The 23,179-nt window shown below is 39.7% G+C and overlaps 1 protein-coding gene across 1 annotated transcript in view; it reads left to right on the top strand.

Annotated features, from left to right (window-relative positions):
* Positions 1-23,179, top strand: part of LOC308659413 (unconventional myosin-X-like) — a 107,176-nt gene that overhangs the window by 37,851 nt on the left and 46,146 nt on the right. The window contains exons 4-14 of the mRNA XM_081312988.1: positions 5,068-5,255; positions 5,399-5,533; positions 6,413-6,537; positions 6,904-6,917; positions 8,059-8,143; positions 12,750-12,853; positions 14,486-14,615; positions 15,253-15,371; positions 18,757-18,903; positions 19,628-19,728; positions 20,048-20,114. Of these exons, the coding sequence (XP_081169114.1) occupies positions 5,068-5,255; positions 5,399-5,533; positions 6,413-6,537; positions 6,904-6,917; positions 8,059-8,143; positions 12,750-12,853; positions 14,486-14,615; positions 15,253-15,371; positions 18,757-18,903; positions 19,628-19,728; positions 20,048-20,114 (1,215 nt within the window). The remainder of the gene's footprint in view (positions 1-5,067; positions 5,256-5,398; positions 5,534-6,412; positions 6,538-6,903; positions 6,918-8,058; positions 8,144-12,749; positions 12,854-14,485; positions 14,616-15,252; positions 15,372-18,756; positions 18,904-19,627; positions 19,729-20,047; positions 20,115-23,179) is intronic.

The raw sequence follows: 23,179 nt of genomic DNA, 5'->3' as shown, positions 1-23,179 counted from the left end.
ATGAGCACAGAAGCTTGGGTTAGAGACCTCTGAGAATATTTGGACAGCTTCTTAGTAAAACTGGGCCATGACAATCCGTCAGATAGAATCAAATACCAGAATTTTTGAATACTGTATCTACCCAAGTTTAAAAAAAATGCAGCCTGCATGTAAGTTGAAACACAAACATAAATGTTCATATCAATGCTAGATTTCAGCCTTCTTTCCCAACTTTAGTTTTCTATTTGCAAAGAGAAGAAAAGTGCTTTTACATAACATACCCCTTTCCTGAATTCCTAGGGATGACACCCATAGTGCAATCTAAAGAGTCTGCCATCTAATTCCTTCTTTTGGTGTTAAACATCCAATTCCTACCTATTTCTGTAAATATGGATGGAAGACGAGGAGCAGGTAAATTCTGGGTCAAGATGGCTGCGAAATTATCTGGGAGCGCAAGGAAGGGGATGAGGCATATTCCCTTATCTTCTTACCTGTGCACAAGCGTTCTTAAATTCTGATGTTGAAATGTAGATCTTAAGTCTGTTGCATCGCAACGGTTACTAAGGCAACAAGGACTGAAGGCATTTTATATTCCACTAAATGATCAATTAACTGACCTGTTTTCTGGGAAGCATCTTCTTTTTGAGCAAGCAAAGGACTTGCAAATAATGTTTTATGCTGTCTAGTGTTAACCTGTTTGTTTTTTACCATTTGCACCCATCTTACAATTGGACTTTCACTCACCTCTAAGCAAAAGTTCTTTACAGTCCAGAGCTCATAATCCACCGGCTTTTAAAGCTTTGATTTATCTGCTGCTCTTTTCTTTTTCCTTTCCCTTTCCCTCAGAAAGGGAATGAGAATAACAATATTTACATCATGCTCTTTTCAGATTCAGAACCTCCACATGCATTGTCTAAGGGCCAGATAGAATTACAGAGGTGAATCTGCATCCATTTCTTGTGTGTTGCATTTTGTGTGTGTAATATCTGATGCCAGCTGCTCTACACATAATGAGATGAGATCACTACATTGCTCATTTCCTTGGCCCTGCCAGGCAGTGCTATGAAGGGGGGCGGAGGGGGGCACTGCACGATTTATTGCTTTTGTTAGTAGGAAGAAAGATGGCAGCAGTTCTAGGTGTCTTTAAAAAAATAACATTTAGCAGTCCTGTAATACTTGGAATCAGCCAGAGTGAATATTTATGCAAAAGGTTTTTTGTTTTAAAAAGCCAGAGGAAACATTATAGGGGGTTTTGTTGGTTTTTATGTTTTGTTTTTGGGTAAAGGCAAATCTAAATCTTCCCTTAGAGGAAAGAAACTGCAAAAAAAATTAACAGATTTTTTTTTAAAAAAAATAGTTTTTATTTACTATTAGTCATTTCTCTAAGGGAAAAAATTACAAGATGTATGAAAAATCGTGTAACTGCGCACTTCTTGAATACATTGTGCTTGCATTTCCTAAGGTGGAACAGTTTATTAGTTCAAAAAACCACCACTGTAGTGGAAAATCATTGGTGATCAGCCAGTCTTGCTTAAGGGGGAATTTCTTTCTAAACAGTCCCAGGTGTTTAGTCATCTTGGGGACCAGAGGTTGCTAGAAGAATAATGTATGAACTAGTCGTGGGTGACATTAAAAGGAACAAGCTTTTTAGGTGTTTAATAAGATTAGCAAAATCATAAATGTTGCAGGTCTGATTAAAAAAAAACACTCCAAAGATCTTGGAGGGTTGAAACTTCTCATATTTATTGATAACTCAGAAGCATTCCAATTTTTGTACACAGCTGAGCAGGTTTGGAATTAGAGAAGTCTACTATAGTGTTTGCGATGGTTGGCATGCCTAATAAAAAAAAAATCACCCAGCGCTACCTACCTGCCATTCCCTCTGTCTTTTTTGTTGAGGAAGGAAAATGTCCCTTTTTTTTAATGAACTTGGACACACTTCCAAACAAAGCAGAATCATAGCTTTCATCATCATCCTACTTTACACAATGCTTTTGAGCCTTCCTAGATATCTGTAAGCTTTCTTGAGAAACAAAAAATACTACTTTTGTTTTCCTGACCATTGAAAAAAAAATACAACGATACCGTAATTCAGAATAGAAGAGAGCATCTGGTAACCCTGGACTGAGTCATAGGGAACAACTGCATCAGTTACTTAAGCCACATTGGAGTTTGACCACGTTCATATTTGCCGCAGTAACTACATTTTGAAGGCATCCTTAACATGTCCCCAACATTCCAGATAAAGCAACTGGACTATTAGAGTGTCTTATCTCTTAAATAGTATCATGTAGAGCAAGAAAATAAAGTAATGGGATATTAGAACTCACTACCTGATTCTTAAAACATTTATAGGCATGAGGCTTTCATTCTTTGCTGTGACTATGGAGGTAACAGGTAAAGGTTTTCCTCCTCAATCATGTCTGACTCTAGGGTTGGTGTTCATTTCCGTTTCCTAGTCAGGGAAGCCAGAGTTGTCCAAAGATGCTTCTGTGATCTTGTGGCCAGCATGACTATATGCCAAGGCACACAGAACGCTGTTACCTTCCCATCAAAGTGGTACCTATTTATCTACTTGCATTTGCATGCTTTTGGACTGCTAGGTAGGCAGGAGCTGGGAGCTGGCAAGAATGGGAGCTCACCCTGTCACATGGTGCTTGGGTCTGAGCAAACCCAGTGTCTTAACCACTAGGCCACCACACACCCCTGAGACTATGGAGACACACATACACTAATTTCCTCTTAACATTTTCTGTCTAATGCCCCATTTTCAGTTCCAGTGGATTCTGCTTCTGAGGAAGTAGGATGAGATCCTAAAAATAGAAGATGTGTCCTGTTTCACCTTTCATGAAACATTCAATAAAAAACATGTATGATAGCAGTAGTCCTTAAGAAGATCTTGGTTTGAAAAGTAATTCTTGGCTTCTAAAGGTTTATTCTGCAGATTTGTACAAACTATATTTTTATCTATTAAAGAAGACATTTTGGTCTTCATCCTGAATTTGGCTAATGAGTTCATATTGTATTCTGGTCTTTACGATACTTTAGATATATCTATTGCCTTAGATTGTGCAGACTTTAATAGCTTCCTCCAACAAAGTATTTTTAGAAACCTTTAATGTACCCTCTTACATTCCTTTTTTTAATGAGCTGACAAGGCTTCATCCTTTAACATTTTACTCAAGATATTGTTTCCACTTACACCCATTGATTTCTCCCCTGTCAATGATGGAATCTCCATTCTCAGATAATAGCTTTTGATGTATTTTTTTTTAAAAGCCCAAATACCTCCTGGTCAAAAGCTCACCATTGAATCCATGCTGGTTCTATAGATCAAGCTACATATTATGCAGAAGGTGTTCAATTTGCTCAACTCTCATCAGAATCTCAATGTATTTTCCCACTATGGGGCATAGCTGAACAGAAGTGGTAATTTCCATGTTAAAAACTGCCTGGGAGAAATAATGAAACATGTTCATTATCATGATCCCCCCATAGTACCATTACAAGAAGATAAAGGCTAGGGGAGCATCTAAAATTCGTCATAGTAGTTCTGCATCTCTGGGAGAGCTTAATCAAGGATTCTGTTCGAACACTGTTTGCTTGCCTCTGCAAAACAACTGAGAAGGATATTTGTAGCGTAGGGAGTGCCCTGCTGCAGTTTTTAAGCTCAAGCAGACTTTTTCTTAAAAATGCTAATTGAATAAGAGAGACTTTTATTATGATTTATTGTGCATATCATGTTCTTAATTCAGGAATCCCAGAGCACTTTTAGAAGAACACTTTTGACTGTTTCAGATTTAATGAAGTTAGCATAACTTAAAGAAAAATATCATGGATCTCAAGTACTTAGGCCATAGTTATGACTACTGTCATGGAGTCCGAAGATAGTTTAGTTTAATAGGGAAAGTTGCCACTCATGACTTGGTCATAGGATGAATGCATGAGGCTGATTGTGGACTGTGTTCCTTTCATGTCCTGTTCTGCTCCCTGTTGAGATCTTTAATTTAAAATTATATTTCAGTGGAAAAAGTGTGCTGAATAACATGAGAATATCTTTTCAAGCGGTAAAGAGGAGTTCCATGCTAGTTGAGGGAAGATGAAAGTTGCAGTCACATGTATTTTGAGTGTAGTATATTAAGAAAGGTTGTATGGAAAAACATTAAAATACACTTGTAATAACTGCTAGCTTTGTTGCAGTTACATTTTTAATACCATAAGCAAACAAGAGAGTGAATCATTGTTTTCATTACTTGATATTCTGTAAGTCTGAAGAAGGCTTTCTCTTTATTCTTTCTTGGCTTCTCTTTTTTTTCTTAATAATCCAAATCTTTATTCTTCTTCTTGATTGGGGTGCCTGACTTCTGGATACTTCACTATTCTTTATGTAACACGAAAGAGGCAACGAGGGTACAGTCTAATTGCATAATTACCCATAGTTCTGCCAACTATATTAAGAAATGTGGTAACAGAATATGGGAAATTTTATAACTTAAGCTGCGCTGGTAGGACCTCTAGTTAGAAAACTGTGGAACATAAAACTGTGGAAAGCTGATATAGTAGCATGTGTGCCAATTTCTCTTGGTTCCTGAAGAATTAATTGGAGGTCACATACGGTAATACACCAGGCTTTGGGTGAGTTGATTGCTGGGTGGCAAGGCCTGTTCACACCTATACACGTATGTGTACACAGAAACACACTTGTCCATCTGGTTCTTTTCTATACCAGAGTAACCACTTGTATTAAGTATTCAGGTAAGGTTTTTCTTTAATCTCAAACAACCCCTCTCCCTCTACAGCTTTTGTGATAAAGGTTGCTGGATCCTACCATACAATAACAATGGAAAATGCAAGTGAGATCTCCCATTCAGGATTTACTTGCAGTAGACCAATCTAAGATCTCTTTTCCAAGAGCAAACAAAGGCAGAAACCTTAACGTTTTCCCTCCCTTCCAATGCCTCTACGTTCTTTCAAACTAGCATTCAGCTACCTTGTTAATTTCACAAAACACACTTCCTTCCAAACTATCAGTTTTTAAGAAAACATAAAAACACTGAATTGCTTTGCCTTCCTTCCCTTCCCTTTCAGACAAGCATCGGTTCTATCTTGGTTTCTGTGAATCCCTACAAACCCATTGCTGGGCTGTACGATGCATCCGCCGTTGACTTGTATCGACAGCACTGCCTGGGGGAGCTGCCCCCTCACATTTTTGCCACCGCCAGTGAGTGCTACAGCTGCCTCTGGAGGCGACATGACAGCCAATGCATTCTGATCAGGTGAGAGAAGTAATGAGGCCACAAGCTGCTGGCTCCTTCCCAATTTGTCCCACTTCTGGTACTGAAAGATGGGTGAAAACCTCAGACTCATTCTTGCCATTATGAATTCCTTGATTTGCTTGTCTTGGGCTGTCTATTAACAGTGGAGAAAGTGGAGCAGGAAAGACAGAGAGTACCAAGTTGCTGCTAAAGTTTCTGTCAGCCATGAGCCAGTTCTCGTTGGGTAGCTCTGCTTTGGAGAAGACAGCCCACGTGGAGGAAGCTATCCTGGAGAGCAGGTAAAAGGAGCTTCCTATGTGTGGGCGGGCAACGGGGAGATTGTTTCTGAAGAGCCACATCAGGAGAATGAAGACATTTGACATCCTCAGTATCAGGGGCATACACTCCAGTGGTACAGCTTTTATTCCTCCCTTTTGTGTGCTCTGTTGCACAGGAGCTCTGGGAAAGAGCCTTGGTGGAGCAGTGGGCTAATGCCTCCTTAAGTAACACCAGCTGCCTGCAATTAAGTGCAGGTTCGCATCCCACCAGGCTCAAGGTTGACTCAGCCTTCCATCCTTCCGAGGTAGGTAAAATGAGGACCCAGATTGTTGGGGGCAATTAAGCTGACTTTGTAAGAATGCCGCTTGGGGTGTGTATGAAAGCCCTAATAAGCAGGCATATACATAGAATGAAGGCTACTGCTAAGCTTGTAAGCCGCCCTGAGTCTTCGGAGAAGGGCAGGATATAAATGGAATTAAAATAATTTTAAAAAAAGGCAAGTTTCTTATTTCCTGCGATAGCGTTGCAGCCAGTAGGGAGATTCCTTTGGGGAAATTGTCCCAGGGACTTGAAACACCAAACAAGACACTTTAAAAACAAGAACGTTTCTGCCCTAAGAAAGGATGTACAATGTGTAAAATTAAGAATATTTGCATACTCTTTCTGCTTCTGTTAGTTATAGGACCAGTAAGGAACATGGCACACAAATTTTATCATGCAGTTTTGAGGTTATCATTACAGTTTTCAAAACTAAAAACTTTCTTTTAGCGGAAGTTTTGTCAACATCTAAATGGTCTCTATATCATACAACCAGGCTTGTATTGTTGAAAAATGTATTCTGTGTAAACTTATCTAATATTTCTGCCAAACAAATCTAATTTTCCTTTTTTTCACTAAAGCCCAGTCCTGGAAGCTTTTGGAAATGCCAAGACAGTCTATAACAACAATTCTAGCCGCTTTGGCAAATTCATCCAGCTACATTTTTCCCAGCATGGACATATCCAGGGAGGGAGGGTCACAGACTGTATCCTTAACTTGAATGGCAGCTCTTCAGATATTGCTCACCTCTAGTTTAAAAAAAGAATGGAACCAATAAATCATCTGTGCAGTTAATTTATAGATGGCAGTGATGAGGTAGCCTTCTGAAAAATCCATAAATGAGGGCAGAGAGATTACACTATAAATGCTTTTTATGCAACTCTCCCAGCTCTCCATCAATTGCTTTATTCTTTTTCAAAGTTCAGCAAAGTTTAACTCCTTAGATTTAGGAAACAAAACACCTCTTATGTTTAGGTGCAATAATATTCATTTCCAAGATTATTTGCCAGCTATCAGAGAATATGTTTGTAAGAGAGCCTTAATGACATTTATTTCTTAACTTCTTGCTCAGATTTACTGGAAAAGGTAAGTTAAGTTTGTTCTCTTTAGTTTTCCCAACACTCCTCTTGATATGAATGATGCAGAAGCAGCCAGGGGATGATACCGAATCTAGCACCACTAAGTATTCGCAGCAAAACTAGGTTATGCCCCTGGCAATTGGCAAATGTTGTATTTAGCTTCATTTCTAATTAGTTCTTTATCATCTCAGAAACAAGCTTTAGAGCATGCTTCTCTTTTCCAACTTCTCTGTTGTATTAATGATGCCCAGTGTGTACAGCTACACCCTGCTTTGATTCAGGCATTCCTCATTTCCAGTGCATTTTATTTTAGGACTCAAAAAGTCACAGGAAAGTTTTCTGGAAGGAAGCATATGAGAGTCTAAAATACTTCTCCTTCTGCTTGCAGTCAGGCAGGCAGAGACTAATGACTAAATCAGTGTTTCTCAACTTTCTTAACAACTAAGATATCTGTTTAACTCCCAGAATTCTCCAGCAAGCAAATTGGCTGGGGAATTCTAGGTGTTGGAGCCATATATCATAAAGTTGCTAAGGTTGCAAAATGCTGATCTAGATGAAACAAGCAAAGAGGCAACATGAACACATTCACCGAAACAAACCAACCTGCTTTACAGCCGCTGTTGTGTAGGTACAACCGTAGGAAAATTTTCATGAAAGGTAGTGCAAGTTTTCATTCTTTACCAAAGATGCAAAATTTTGTTTACTTTTAATGAAGCACCTAGTTTGATACACAACAGGGAAGGAATGGGCATTAAGAATAACAGACCATGATTGTGATGTGGAATTTAGATAAAATAACCTTTGTTGTCATTTTTTTTTACTGTGGGTACAACGGCACACATCAAAAATGAAATTTAGTTTGCCCGCTCTCAAAAGTGAACACATACATGACACACAGCTAGCATACTATATACAACATATGTATAGACCCACACCCTTACTCCTTCCTGCATGGATATCTGCCCATTTAAATGAAGAAAATGTGGACACCATTCAGGATTTTTGTGTATTGGTGGTAAAGTAAAAAGGCTGTGAACCCAACTTGCTTCATTTTCCTCAAAACACCCAAACTTGGTGCATATAAATATTGGGAGTGTTACTCAGGTGTATTGAGTTTATGCTAACTGCTTTCTGTTTTCCTTTTACAGAACAGAGTGGTTCACCAGAACCCAGGAGAACGTAATTATCATATCTTCTATGCATTATTAGCTGGTGTCAGCGGGGATCAAAGAGGTAATAGTATTTCCCAAAGGTGCTGATTGCTATGCAGTGGATGCAATTTAAAGTGGCGGTGCTAACCAATAATCCCAAATGACTTGGTGCAAATGATCTACAGATTCACATTCTCCCACTGCAACCAGCACAATTCTATTTGGAAGAAACCATTGGGGAATGGGGGTGGCAAGGTTCAGTGGTGCTGCTTTTGAATGACAGTATTGGTCTTTTGGAACAGCCTCCCAGTGGCTATTCAGTTGACTCTCACTGTAATTGCCTTCTGGAAATATTTCAAAACTGAGAGGTTTTTTAGGGCTTTGGGGCCATTATTCTTATTGATAACCAGTGTAGGGATTACAGCATTGATGTAATCTGTTCCTATTGGCAAGTGCCAGTTACAATATGAGCCACTGTACCCTGAACCAACTGCAGCTTCCAAATAGTCTTTATGTAGCACATGTTGCAGTAGTCTAAATCGGGTCCCCAACCCCCAGTCCATGGACCAGTACCGGGCTGCGGCATGCCAGCAACCAGTCCGCACAAACAAGCGAAGCACCATCTGTGGGATGCCCGCACTCTCTGGTCCATGAAAAAATCTTTCTTCATGGAACTGGTCCCTGGTGCCCAAAAGGTTGGGGACCTTTAGTTTAGATAGCTGCTGACAAGACTGAATCAATGTAGTAAGGTCCTTCCATTCCAAGTAGAACAACAATAGTTGCACCATGACCTATAAGTGCTATTCTAGCAGGAGCAGTAAGTCCCAGAAGGAAAAACCCTCCCTCAGGTTATAGACTTGTTTCCTCAGATATAGCCTAATGAAATACCTCTGGAGCAGACAGAGAATCTTGATAAACAGTAACTCTATGTCAATCTTCCTAGTGGCGAATTCAACATTAAAGAAACTCCATGGCCTTGAGGTACCATATGAGATAATTTTTATTGAATACACATCCCGTCACTGAAGAAGTAAAATCAACTATAAGTTTCCCGTGCAAAGTTCTGGTTAGTTACCAATAGCTTTTCCTAACCCCCACTCACCATGTATTCACGTTGGCCAATCACATTCTTTCTGTTTGTTAAGGGAACGATCCACTTCTCTGCCAGACACCTGCTTTGGATGACTTTGGTTCTCACAGTCCATGAACGGCTTCCTGAAACTCCTGTTTCTTTCCCAGATTCCCCCTCTCCCTGTTTCTGTGACAAGTTGAGCAGCTATAGAGATTAGCAAGCATCTTAGCAGTTCAACCTTGACACTCTATCTTGCTAGAGGATAAGAGAGGAAAGAAGTCCAACCTTTGTGGCACCCTACAAGAGAATATCTACCAGGCCAATTTCTCCTTCCCTGTTGCTAGTCACTAGAATCAGGCACTGGGGGAAGGGGAAAAGCAGAACCATCCAATCCTCAACTCCCATAGGCAATCCAGAAGAAAACTATGGCCGATGGTATCAAAGGTCATTGAGAGGTTCAAAAGACTGGGTGCGCTATTCTCATCCAGGTCCTGACAAAAGTAACCCATATTGTCTCCATTCCATGTTCCAAGCTTGAAGCCTGACTCAAAAGCATCCACGTAATCTATTTCCTTTGGAGTGCACCACAGTTGACTCCTGACCCCCATATCATCAACCTTTGGCGAAAAGGGAAGTATGGAGGCCAAGTAATGTTCTAACAGCTCTGGATCCAGAGAGGACCTCACCTTAGTTAGGAGGGGCTGCACCACAGCCCCTACAAGGTCAGCAGCATCATTCCCTCCTACAGTGAGACATTAACAATTTCCTGGATTGAGAAAGTTACCTGTCCCCAATTTGCACAAAGGAGCAAGGAGAGGCATACATCTAGTCCACCAGTGACAGAGAATGTTCTAGAGAGCATCCTATCCCCCTTTAGGTAAAGGTAAAGGTTCCCCTGCACATGCGTGCTAGTCGTTTCTGACTCTAGGGGCCGGTGCTCATCTCCGTTTCAAAGCCGAAGAGCCAGCGCTTGTCCGAGGACGTCTCCGTGGTCATGTGGCTGGCATGACTAGACGCCAAAGGCGCCCGGAACGCTGTTACCTTCCCACCGCAGTGGTCCCTATTTTTCTACTTGCCTTTTTACGTGCTTTCGAACTGCTAGGTGGGCAGAAGCTGGGACGAGTAACAGGCGCTCACTCTGCTATGCGGCACTCGGGATTCGACCCGCCAAACTGCCGACCTTCTGATCGACAAGCTCAGCGTCCTAACCCACTGAGCCTTTATCCAAGGTCAAAGGAAATCCATGTCTCTAAGCAAGATGATGATCCCATCACCACTCTGGACCGTTTCTATGTAATTCATTCTTCTTGCAGGTGAAATGAAAGCAAGGGAGCCTCAAACTTGTCAATCCAGCTTCTATTTTAAGTTTTTCACGATACCTGAGAGGCTACGAGGGCTGGTGATAGTATTGCATCTGATTATATTTCCCATCTTAGCTCTCCTAAACAGTGGTGCAGTTCCAAGTTCCAGTGGTGAGATGGGATTACTCCTCCACTGATTGCATTACAGTATACCAAAACTGAGCAATGACCAAAGTTCTCAAAATATCCCCATGTCACTCATTTTCTGTCCATTGACCTAGGTCCTAGGACATGCCATTCCAAGCAGCTATTACTAGAGAGAATATGTTTAGGTATGCAAATCAAGGGACCAGACAAGATACTGTTACTAGCCAGCAAGCCGTCACAGATTGGCTGAATGTTTTCTGCATTCTGCTATTGGCTAGGAAAGGCAGAACTGATTGGCTACCAGTTCTCTGTGAATCCTATAGAGTCATAGACTCACCAATGTATAATCAGGTCTGATTATAGCATCTTGATGTCAGCAAATATAGCAACTAAGATCAATGCTTGCTTGGTTTTTAAGTGGAATTAGAAAAATAGAGAAGGTTGATTCCCCCCCCCCCAGAATTCCCTTCTTTTCCTGAAAAAGATGGAATGAGTCTGTCAGCTACAGTAATCTGCTATATCTTCTCAGTTGCCTTTTTCTCCTATTGCTTTGCTTTGTCTTCATAAATATGTTCAGATAAATGTATCTGAAAGCCTGTTTCCATCTTAATATGCTATATTAACCATAGGTAAAAGGTAAAGGTTCCCCCGCACATGCGTGCATAGCTGTAGATTTATAGGAAAAACAATATGTTGCTTCGGTAACAGGAAAATGTTATTAGGATTATTTGTGGACTTACATTAAAATTCATTATTTAAGCTGATCTCAAGAGTTCATGATCAAGGCTCATGTCCCAGCATTATTTATGGATATCCCTCAAGCACATGTCAAATATAGGATACTGTGGAAATCAAACTGAAATTAGTATTATAATATGCAATGATGGGGGGAAAAAACATTGGAAAAAGATCTGATTCTTCCCCTGGTCAGCCTCTGATGGAGATTCTACTGACAGAATAATCAGGAAGGCATTGCAGATTTGCAACTGTATTTTTTAGCATGCCAATAAGTAGGTTTAGAGGTTTTTTCCAATTAAGTGCTTGGAAAATATTGTAGCCTATGAGATAGAGGTTAGTTTAGATGGTGTTCTCACCTGGAAGGTAAACGTGTCATTCTTAAGGGAAGGCAGCTTCACCAAGTCACATTTTGAGCAACTGCAGCAAGAATAGATGCATAATTCCTTTATCTACCACAGGGGTGTCAATCTCAATTTCATTGAGGGCCGCATCAGCATTGCGGTTGTCCTCAGGGGGCTGGGTGGGTGTGGCCAGGGTGGGCGTGGCCTACTGGCTGGGTGCGGCTAGAGTGCGTATGGCCTACTGGGTGGGCGTGGCCAGCTCTACATCGTTGGCATCAAGGGTGCCTATGGGGGCCTGGGCAGGAGTGGGACAGATCTGAGGGTCTCTGGGCCAGGGCCAAGGCAGTGGGGGCCGTTCCCTCACTGTTTCCAGGATGGCTTCGCGGGCCGCATGAAACCACTTCGTGGGCCGCATCCGGCCCCCGGGGCCTTGTGTTTGACATGTCTGATCTACCACAAAGACTTTTCACTCAAAATTCATCCCCTTCCCAGATGAATTTACCAGCCCGGGAAAAAAAATGTACATTCAAACTGAAGATGCTGTCCTCCCAAGGCTGGTATTCATTAAAAGAAACCAAAGAAAGCTATTTGTCTCACTTTCATGCATGTATATGTAACAATGCTTTCCCCATAAGCAGAATCTTATCAACTCTTTCTTTTGCTCAGAGGAACACCTTAACTGATGGACTGATTTTATGCCATCAAATTGGTGTTGACTTTTAGCGACCGTATAAGTGTATTTTCCCCAGGAGTGGAACACCTGACCATCCTCTCTTCTCTACATCAGTTTTATTTCCCTGCAGGCAAGATATTTATTTCAGCAGTGCTTTAACATGCACGGCTAACCAGTCTACTGTTTTGTGTGTTTTGTTTCATCCTTCAGGGTTAAACTGGGAATGTTAATATGTGCCAGTTTGGGGATCAGAATATATATATATTTTTTTAAAAAGCAAGCTGCTTAATGTTTGCCTTTGCCTCATGTTTGCTGGTCTCCTTTCTGTATCTCCATTACCTTTGCATCTCTTCTCTGCCTTTTCACTCTGGTCCTTAATTGTTCTATTTCTCCTTCTGGGAGCTGCTTTTCTACAGAAGGTCTCCACTTGCTGGAACCCAAGAACTATCGATACCTCAGCCAGTCTGGCTGTACAATCAACGAGGACCTGGATGACCAAGACATGTTTAGCAAGGTTATGGTAAGTCTCTTCATTGACTCTGGGCAAAGTTTGATGGATGGATTTCTCTGCCGCCACTTAAAAAAAAAAAGGACCAGTTACGTCTTTTCATGAAGACAGATTGTTTGGGGGGAGCAAAATGCCCACAGGCCAAGAGGGTTTTGCATTCTTGAATGTGGTGCCTGATAATGATGTGCTTTGTTTAATGACAATTAAGAGTCTATTTAGACTGAAGTAATGTAATTTGAAGACAAAGCTCATCTTCCCACCAGTATTTTGTCTTTCTGTTTCTTGAATGCCTGCTTTATCATGCCTGTTCCTTTTACTTGGGGGAAATATCTAAGGGAATCATTTAGTCTGCAAAAATCTGGATACTATTTTTCAAGGTGGGGAAAGTGAGATAAAATAATCAGGCATTTATTATTTATAGAGTGCTTTAAAAGCAAAGTCCTGCATAGATGCTGAATATCAAAAGTAGGGAATGGAATAGGGACAAGAAACAGGCATACAAACGGAGGGATTCGGAGGAGATTATTCTAATCAAATGCCTCAAAAAATAAGTGGATCTTATTACAGTTCCCTTGCAGATCTAAAAACCATTAAGTATGAATCTTCCACTTAATAAGATGCAGTTATGATCAGTTTCTATTGTAATTATTATTCCTGTAGAAGCTCAAGTATTATCTCCAGGAAAAAATCAGGAACACTGGAATCCCAAAATTTGAAGCCATACCATTGCTAGTGTTGTGTGTTGTTGTTTTTTTTTAAAAAAATTAGCTGAATAAATTGAGATCAGATTGTAATATTTATGGAGCAGCATGACATATTTATTGATTGACTGTTTGCTACCTATGTAACTGAAAAATGTTGAGAATCAGTTTAAGAAAAAAAGGAGAACAAAAGGATAAAGTTTCGAGGGATATTTTTTCTCCCTTTTCCTTTATTCTAAGGATAATTTCAAATGTATATTCTGGCAGTTTGTTGCTAAGGATTAAGAATTATTCAAGGAAGCAAGTTGTACATTGACTGTACTACTGCATCAATTACTATTTGGCCATAATACTTGGAAATCAATTGGTACCCCTATATACCATGAGGATTATATTATAACTTATCTTTGCTCTTTACAAGAAATATAAATGTTGCAATAAGAATTTAGGAACATGTGAATAATACTTATATTATTTCAATAATACTTATTGAAATATTAAGATTCCATTCCACACAATTGAGAGTTACATAGCATATTCCTTAAACCTCTTGAAAGTAAATTTAACTACATACTGTAGTGCTCCTTCCTACTAAGTGCATTTGGCTATCTAACTTTAATTTATAACATCATTACAGAGAATGTACAAAGAACTTCTTTATAGAGGATGCACAGATGTACAGAGAACTTTCTTTATACATTATGGAGAAGATGAATGTATTAGCATAGCTTTTGAATTATCATCTGAGACCAAAGTAAGAGCCGTTATTCCAGCAAGGCTTTTATTGTGATTTCTCCTTTATGGATTTTTTTTCCAGTGCTACTTTGCATAATCTTTTTAAATATAATAGTGTCAGGTAACTGGAAGAGTACTAGTAGCTATCTGTACAGAAACACCTGGCTTCTTGAAGCTATCATAATGATTCTGAATGTGGTTTGAACAGACTGCATTTGAAGTTATGGGATTCAGTTCTGAAGAGATCAGAGACATCTTCAAACTTATATCTGGCATTCTACAACTTGGAAACATTGAGTTCATGACTGCTGGAGGAGCTCAGATTACCACAAAAACTGGTACGTGATGCTTATTGTGAATGAATCCTCACCTGGAATCTGCTCTTCCCTTATAATTTTGGTGCATAGCAATAATTAAGCAAGTAGACTATTATGGCTTTTTTGTATTTTTCTGCATTGCTAACAGGTAAATGAATTCCCAGGAATGCAGCTATTTTCCAGTGTAACACAATTTAAAAGAACAAACTACTTGGTTTATGAAAGGGTATATGTATGTATCTTGCCTTTGTGATGTTGCCTAACCAATCTGTTAAATGTGCTTCCCTGTCTCTGTAGACCAATGTTCTTTTTTCATTTAGTTGCTTAGCAAATGAATAGGGTATTTTAGCACCTAGGTGGAAAAGAAGGGTTTGTCTTTAAGACTTTACATTACTGGGAGAAACTTTCTTCCCTTCTGGAGTGCCAAGTAACCGTATTCTGGGTTTTCCTCCTTGAGGAACAACAATCTCTCAATGATGTTTTGGGAGAGTAAATATTTCAGAGCTGTTGTCACATACTAATAAAGTCTTCTTAGCATAAGATCTTCACCGTTGTTGCTTAGTTTCCACTTTGTGAAGACATTTGTGTAATTTATGCTTACTATCAGAAAGAGAAGTAACATCTCTTATTGTCAGTTCTCAATTGTCCTGTCTCCTAGTGCTGCATAATGTCAGTGAGCTGCTTGGCTTGGACACCTTTCAGCTGTCTGAAGTACTTACTCAAAGATCCATGTTTCTACGAGGGGAAGAAATTAGCTCTCCCCTCACTGTGGAACAGGTGAGTTAGTAATTAGCTGCTTTGCAGTTCATATTTGTTATGAAGGTATATTGCCCCTGGATGGCAGCATTCCTGTCAGTATTAAAGGGAAACGCCACGAGGAATCCCTTGATATGATGATATATTACTTATTCTCAGAAGAGAAGGATTCCTGGAATATTCTTAGTGCTTCCCGAATTAAGAATAAGCCTGGGTAATAAAGGCAGGTATTGGAATGGAGGAAATAATGGGTTAATCAGCTTTGTTAAGAGGACCATTGCCATGGATGTTGTGCAATGTAAGGGAGGAAATGTGGAACAACACTTACGAAAAAATTAATAGATGGATTTTACAGAACTCACTCTTGCAAACTGCACTAGTAAAAACTCTTTTTATAGGATGCAACCTATTTATACTAGAAAAAAAATTCTGCTTAGGTATTGGCTGAGAATCAGTATGGATATGGTATGATGCATCTTTCTCATCATTGGCCTTATTCTAAAGCAACAGGACCCCAATAATATTGCTTGCTTTCATCTAGGTGGTAAAAGCTTCCTATTAATATACAGCATGGCAATGTTGGACATGGACCACTGTCTTGTGGCTCTAATATTTGTGAGGTTCCAGGTTGCATGAAATAAATGGAGATTTTATTTTGCACGTGTTGTAAATTGTAAAAAAAAAAGTCCAAAATACTTCATTAGGAAGTCAGAGAATTCTTTTAAGGTTTGAATGAGCTCTAGCTCTTTACCTGAGGATGAAAATCAAGAGCTTCTTGAGTCAAGCTTGACTTCTGGTGGATTTATAAACATGTCCACGTAGTTTGCTTGACAGAAATATGGAAATATTTAATCATTGCCTTCTTGAGTATTTTTTCATTTTCTCAGTCTAGCCACCTACTCACACTTAGCTCCTTAAAATGGACTAATTGCATTGAAAAACTAAGACTCCAAAAATGCCAAAGTCTAGCTTCAGTGCTCGTATGGAACATGAATATGAGCAAGAGGGTGTCATGCATAACTCTTCCCATCATTGACTCATACAAAAAGAGGAAGCTGGGGATCGTAATAGTAAAGGTAACCTTCCCTCGCTAATTAGGCTTCCTGCTTCTAAATGCCCCTTTTCTTTCTCCAGGGACAGCAGTCAGCTGTTGTCAAATAGTCAGCTTCCATTGTACTCAAAGTTCATTACCATTCCAAACTTTGACATTTGGAGTATGTCAAGCAGAAGGAGCTAAGTAAACTCAATGAAGGCTTTGACAGAATGCCTATGGCTGTCAGTCTCTGCTGCCCCTGCTTGTGTCACACTGCTGGGTGTGGAAAGACAGGCACTAATCTGAAAGATGTAACTGAGATGTTAAATGACTATGCAGTCTGACCACTACTTCATTAAAAGAATTGGCTGAGGCCTTAAATATATGTTAGGATGAATATGTAGCTATCCTGACCTGGTCCCCCATATACCTTCAATAATGTTTAGTTAGAAACATGTCAAATAATTTGGCCCAATTCTTCCTTTACTTTCATATATTGGAACCAATGAATTGGAAGGAGTAGAGGGAAGCTCTTAAAGGCATCATACTTCTTTTTTCCATTTTATTTTAATTCCATTTATATCCCGCCCTTCTCCGAAGACTCAGGGCGGCTTACAAGCTTAGCAGTAGCCTTCATTCTATGTATATGCCTGCTTATTAGGGCTTTCACACACACCCCAAGCGGCATTATTACAAAGTCAGCTTAATTGCCCCCAACAATCTGGGTCCTCATTTTACCTACCTCGGAAGGATGGAAGGCTGAGTCAACCTTGAGCCTGGTGGGACTCGAACCTGCAATAATTGCAGGCAGCTGGTGTTACTTAAGGAGGCATTAGCCCACTGCTCCACCAAGGCTCTTTTGTTTAACATTCTATAATAGTATAGTAAGTATATATTGCTTCCCATATGACATTTAGACTTCAGAATAGTTGTGATGTGTTTCTTAATTATGACTTCCTGTGAAAAAGGATCCTAGGATCCTTTAGGTTTGGGGACAAAAAAAATTATGGATATCTTCAGCCTCTTTCACACACATAGACAATAGTGACAGATGTTTGAGCTATCTAGATTAGAACTTAGTTCTCACAAATAATGGCTTAAGAAGTAATTATGAAGTCTTACATGAACAAATAGCAACGGAGGGGTGAGCAACTGAGTAGCATATTTGGGAAAGGTTCTGTTCCTGAAAGCTTTGTGTGTTATGGAGAAAACTAGCCTATTCTTCTAAATGTATAGATTTTTCAATTAAAAATAGATACCCAAAGACCTCAGTTTGAGGGGTCTTTGGTGCTCTCTGAGTTTGCTTGTTTTCTTGCAGACTAGGTAATATCAGTGCTGGTCTAGCACTGATGATGTTACCTAGATTGGGTAATGAAACATCTGCAAGAAAATAAGCAAGCTCAGAGAGCACCAAGGACCCCTCATGTCAACCCTGAGCTACAAATATTCTCCTTTATTAGAGTTCAGTTTGTAGTACTTTAATCTAACTCAGACATGTCAAACACAAGGCCCGGGGGCCAGATCTGGCCCACTAAGTGGTTTCATGTGGCCCGCAAAGACATCCTGGAAACAGTGAGGGAATGGCCCCCACTGCCTTGGCCCTGGCCCAGAGACCCTCCTCCTGCCAGAGACCCTCAGATCTGTCCCACTCCTGCCCAGGCCCCCATAGGCACCCTTGATGTGAACAATGTAGAGCTGGCCATGCCCAACCAGTAGGCCATACGCACTCTAGCCATGCCCACCCAGTAGGCCACGCCCACCCAGGCCATACCCACCCGGCCCCCTGAGGGCAACCGCAATGCTGATGCGGCCCTCAATGAAATTGAGTTTGACACCCCTGATCTAACTGGTCTTCGTTGGAATGAGAAGGCTTGATTGGTGAGAAGCAGTTCATTTTGAGGAGTGTGGGCACTAGGTTTTTCAGTCTTTCCTCCTAACAATTCATTTCCTAGTAATCATGTTCAGATCCTGAAGTCTTTCTGGTTATGTCTATCTACTTCATGAGGCACCTAATAATATGCCACATTCAGTTGTCTCAAAAGATGGCAGTACTAACCTTGTCTGGCTTGGAAGCTAAGCAGGCTTTGCTCTGCTTAGTGGCTGGATGGGAGACCAGCAGGAATTAGTAGGGCTGTAGACAAGACTGGGAAGTTGCAATTGAAGAAACATCTTAGAAGAAAGCCATGACAAATTACTCCTGTATTTTGCCAAGACTGCTTAATAGACATATCCATTAAATCACTCTGAGTTCAGCTTGGTTCTTGTAAAACATTACTATTTTTTTACTAGTTCTTTTTCAAGTGATGTAACTCATTTTTCATCATGCATGACTATGGTAAGTGCTAAGATGTCTTCTTCCCTATTTGCTCCTAGGCTACTGACTCCAGAGACTCTCTTGCCATGGCCCTTTATTCACAGTGCTTCTCATGGATCATTGGAAAAATTAACTCAAAGATCAAAGGGAAAGAAAATTTTAAATCTGTGGGAATCTTGGATATCTTTGGTTTTGAGAATTTCCAGGTCAGAAATTAATCTGTTGTAGATTGTAGCATGGACACAGATAGTAGCAATGCATGTAAAAAAAATAAGATGATATCTGGAGATGGGGAGGGGATGGTGGCAGTTGACACAGGGAGGATGAGCAGCAAGATAAGGTCCTTAAGATAAGGTCCTTCCAGAACTTGGATAATGAGGAGGGTTTTTTGGTCTATGACTGTATAAATTGTGGGATGTATAACGGGAGTGATTCATAAGAGCATGAATATTTATCCCAGCCTTCCTATAGATATGTTGGGACTACAAATGCTAGTTGTCACTAATATAGCCATAGTTACATGATGGCTTGGGTTTAATAGGTGTTGAAATCCCAATAAATCTGGAAGACGGAAGGTTATTATACATAGTCTGTTATAATAGAAGTCTCTTGGGTATATATGCACATGTGCATGCATGTTGCCTTAAGCACACATAGGAGTTTGGTGTTTGTTTGGGGTTTTTTTGTCTTCCTCAAGCCTTACTACAGCCTTTGTTTTCTATCTTACATTCTATGTTTTGTGAAGTTTTGTGCCAAGACTTGCATCAGTTGACATTCTAGGAGGGCACAGGCTGATAAAAACAGGTCTAAGCACATCCTCCACCCCATCCTTGTTTCCCCAGTTCTTCGCGGTCTTTGAGGGAAATAGGATTTTCCCCAGCCCAGAGCAAGATGAAAGGAATTAATATTGGTTTCTTTTTTCATGGACAGGTAAATCGTTTTGAACAGTTTAACATTAACTATGCAAATGAGAAGCTCCAAGAGTACTTCAACAAGCATATCTTCTCCCTGGAGCAGCTTGAGTACAACAGGTAGAAAAATGAGACTGTCAGACATTGGGGATATTTCTTATGTTCATTTCTCATTCTGGCGATTAGGAGAACCCTTCCTTTCAGCTAGAGGATGAGAAAGCTGATTAAAGGAGGAAGAGTGTTTGGTCCCAATACCTTGGGAAAGAGTATTAAGAAAATGGTACAGTATTACCCATTTCTTCACTGACTGGAAGTTTTACATACATTGATGCTTCTTTCTTCCTTCGTTTTTCTCTTTCTTCTGTAACTGCAGTGATTTGTGCTTTTAACCATTCTCTGCAAATGAGTGTTTAATTGGCTTTGTATTTTTCTTTGGCAGAGAGGGAATAATCTGGGAAGCCATTGATTGGATGGATAATGCAGAATGCTTAGATCTTATTGAGAAGGTAGGTCCTTCTCAATAGGTAGGGTGGGTAAGGATGGAAGGATCACCAAGTCTTAATGTCTAAATTATGCTTTAGCCTTGAACTGGAATAAAAGGACACATTTCTGTTAAGGACATCCATAGGCCACAAGATTTGGTTCAGACTCCAAATTGATAATTTATAAAATGGTCCACTTCATCTGAGTCTAGTTGGGAGTTGACCAAATCAACTTGAACTATTTAGTTTTTTTATTTTTTTTAAAAAAAGAGGCCAACCCAAGGGCCTTGGTGGCGCAGTGGTTAGAATGCAATATTACAGGCTAACTCTGCCCCTGACTCAACCTTCCATCCTTCCGAGGTCGGTAAAATGAGGACCCAGATTGCTGGGAGGAATATGCTGACTCTGTAAACCACTTACAGAGGGCTGTAAAGCACTGAGAAGCGGTATATAAGTCTAAGTGCTATTGCTATTTCTACAATTATTTTAATTTATTGATGAAATAATATAATAATAATATTAAACCTTGTCAGAGAATAAGGCTTGCCAAATTAAAAATATATTTGGGAAGTGAAGTGATTCATGCACTAATCACCTCCTGCTTTGGCCACTGCAACATGCTGTAGATGGAACTACCCCTGGAAGGTACATTTGGTCCAGAATGCACTTGTTTGAGCAGTTATGGATGTTCCTCACTTTGCCCACCAAATATCTTTGCTTTGGAAGCTGCATTGTTTACCAGAGGCATTCCAGGTGCAGTTCAAGTATTGGTTGTCATCTATAAAGTCTCACATGACTTACAGCCTACTTAACTATAGGATTAACTTTCTCCTTTCTGGCCAATTGATAAAGTGTGACAGAGTTTGTAAGCTCTAAGTCCTACCTGTAAGGCATTATTACCTTATGAAACCTAGGAAACACACCTTCTGTGTAGCTGTACCTGTCCTGTAGAACATGATCTCCTCTTAGATTCAAATGGCCCCAACTTTTGGGCCTTATATAAATTGCAAAAACCTGGCTCTTACAACAAGTTGGGGGTAAGATGTAATGATTTATTCCCTGGTGATTATCATGTTAATTTAAAATGTTTGAGCTGGATATTTAATATTATTATTTGTTACTTCTGTTTTCTGTGATTATTCTTACCCTAATATGTGAGCCATTTAGCACTACTTTAATGAGTGGGGTGGTCAATAAATAAACAAACAAATAATCAAATGAACAAATAAATAACTAAAGCAAGTAAGAGTAGTGAGATATTGTAATACTTTAATTTTGGTAATACATCTTGCTTTCCTCACATGTCCAACCCAATTTTGCAACCTTAAATAAATGTTGTAATCATTGAGTAAACTAATGTTCGCTATTGGCACAGTTTTGCCAAAAAAATGGAAATAAATACTGGTTTTTGGCAAAACCATTGTAAAATGTGGTCATATGACCACCACCCCCAACCATCAGAAATTTGAATCTGGGTTGTAAGTACACCCAGAGAAGTCCATTATAATTTTGAACAATGCTAAGTGATTGGTTGTAAGTTGAGGACTTACGTATATATGCATAGCATATTACAGTCTTGCGTTCTTGAGGGTCCTAGATAGATTGCTTTCACTTTCATTTTTAATATGTGATTTGTTTACTACCTCTCCCTTACAAGTGAATCTCTGTTCCAGGCAGCTAATGAAAATCAGAAGGTTGTTGGCTATATTCCCTATATTTTTTAAAACATCACATTCTCTCTCCGTTTGGGAAAAAAATGGTTTGGTGACCATTGAAAATATAGTTTCCCCTGTCAAATATTTATAAAATCAGATGAACTTGAAATATATTTGTAATTCCAGACTGTTTTTTTGTCTTTTTCTGTGGCTTTTTTTTTGGAGTTGTATTGCTTTTCCTTCCCCCCCCCTTCTTAAAATGGAATGAGCACAACAAAATATTTAAATTCAGCTGAGAGGATTAGAAATGTTAATACTTAAAACAATTAAATTGCATTTATATATTTGTTGGAAAACAGCAGGAAACAATAAGCTCTCACATATTCTCTCTCTCTCTCTCTCTCTCTCTCTCTCACACACACACACACACACACACACACACATACACACACACACACACATGACTCACGGAAGACCCAGAAGATTGGGGGCATCTAGGCTAACAGCCTAAGCAATAAGTGTATTCCAAAGCCTTACTTGGCCTTTGAGTGGCATGCCATAAGCCAAAAAGAGAGCCAGTTTGCTGCAGTGCTTCAGGTGTTAGGCTAGAATTTGAATAGAGATTGTTGAGAATATTCGTAGTGCAGGTTGTAGGTTTGGCAGGGGTCCGAAGACCTAGAATTTGAGTTCTAGGTCTTCCTTAACATGAAAACTGGCTGGTTGACTTTGTGCTAGTGACTCTTTTAGCCCAATCATCAAAGAGTTGCTGTGGAGAGTTGCTGTGGAGTTGAAAATAGGCAATAATATTAAGTATGTTCACTGACTTGAGTTATGTATATTTAAAGGTGGGGAAGAAGTAGAGGAGGAGGAGGCCTAAAGTAACCAAATTAAATTTAGAAGCTGATCTTTGCAATGACATTTTTAGTAACAAGTTTCCTGAGTTACTAAGATAGATGGGCACGCAAAAGGCATTGCCTCTAGATAACAGCAGCTTGAAAATCATTAATAAAAAAAGGTTTGCAGAAACTTTGCCTATTCGTTTTTGCTCTTCAGATTTGGAATGATCATTTGGGCATATTTTGGGTAAATATGCTTTCTTATCTCTCAACAAACGTAGCAAAGCTATTTCTTCTTTGAAAAGAGAAAAGTAAAAAACCAAGCAGAGGAGAAGCATGGAGCTGGTTTCAGAATGGTCCTTTGGGATATCAACATTTTGGAATTCCAGCATTGGTGGAATGATGAAATGCAGTTATGCAAATGTTCGTGACTGGGTGTTTAGGAGAGGGAGTGGAACAAGAAATAAGCCTCAAATGCTTATGTCAGCCGAGTGCTCAAATCTATAAAATGGAAGTACGTTTCAGGGTTTGCTGTTCTGTTTTGGGTGTTTCTGCCAAAGTGAAACATCCCCATTAAGAGAAAACACAAATGGAGAGA

This window comes from Vipera berus, assembly GCF_964194415.1.
Source record: "Vipera berus genome assembly, chromosome: 1".
NCBI lineage: Eukaryota > Metazoa > Chordata > Lepidosauria > Squamata > Viperidae > Vipera > Vipera berus.
This window is presented reverse-complemented; position numbering and strand designations above follow the sequence as displayed.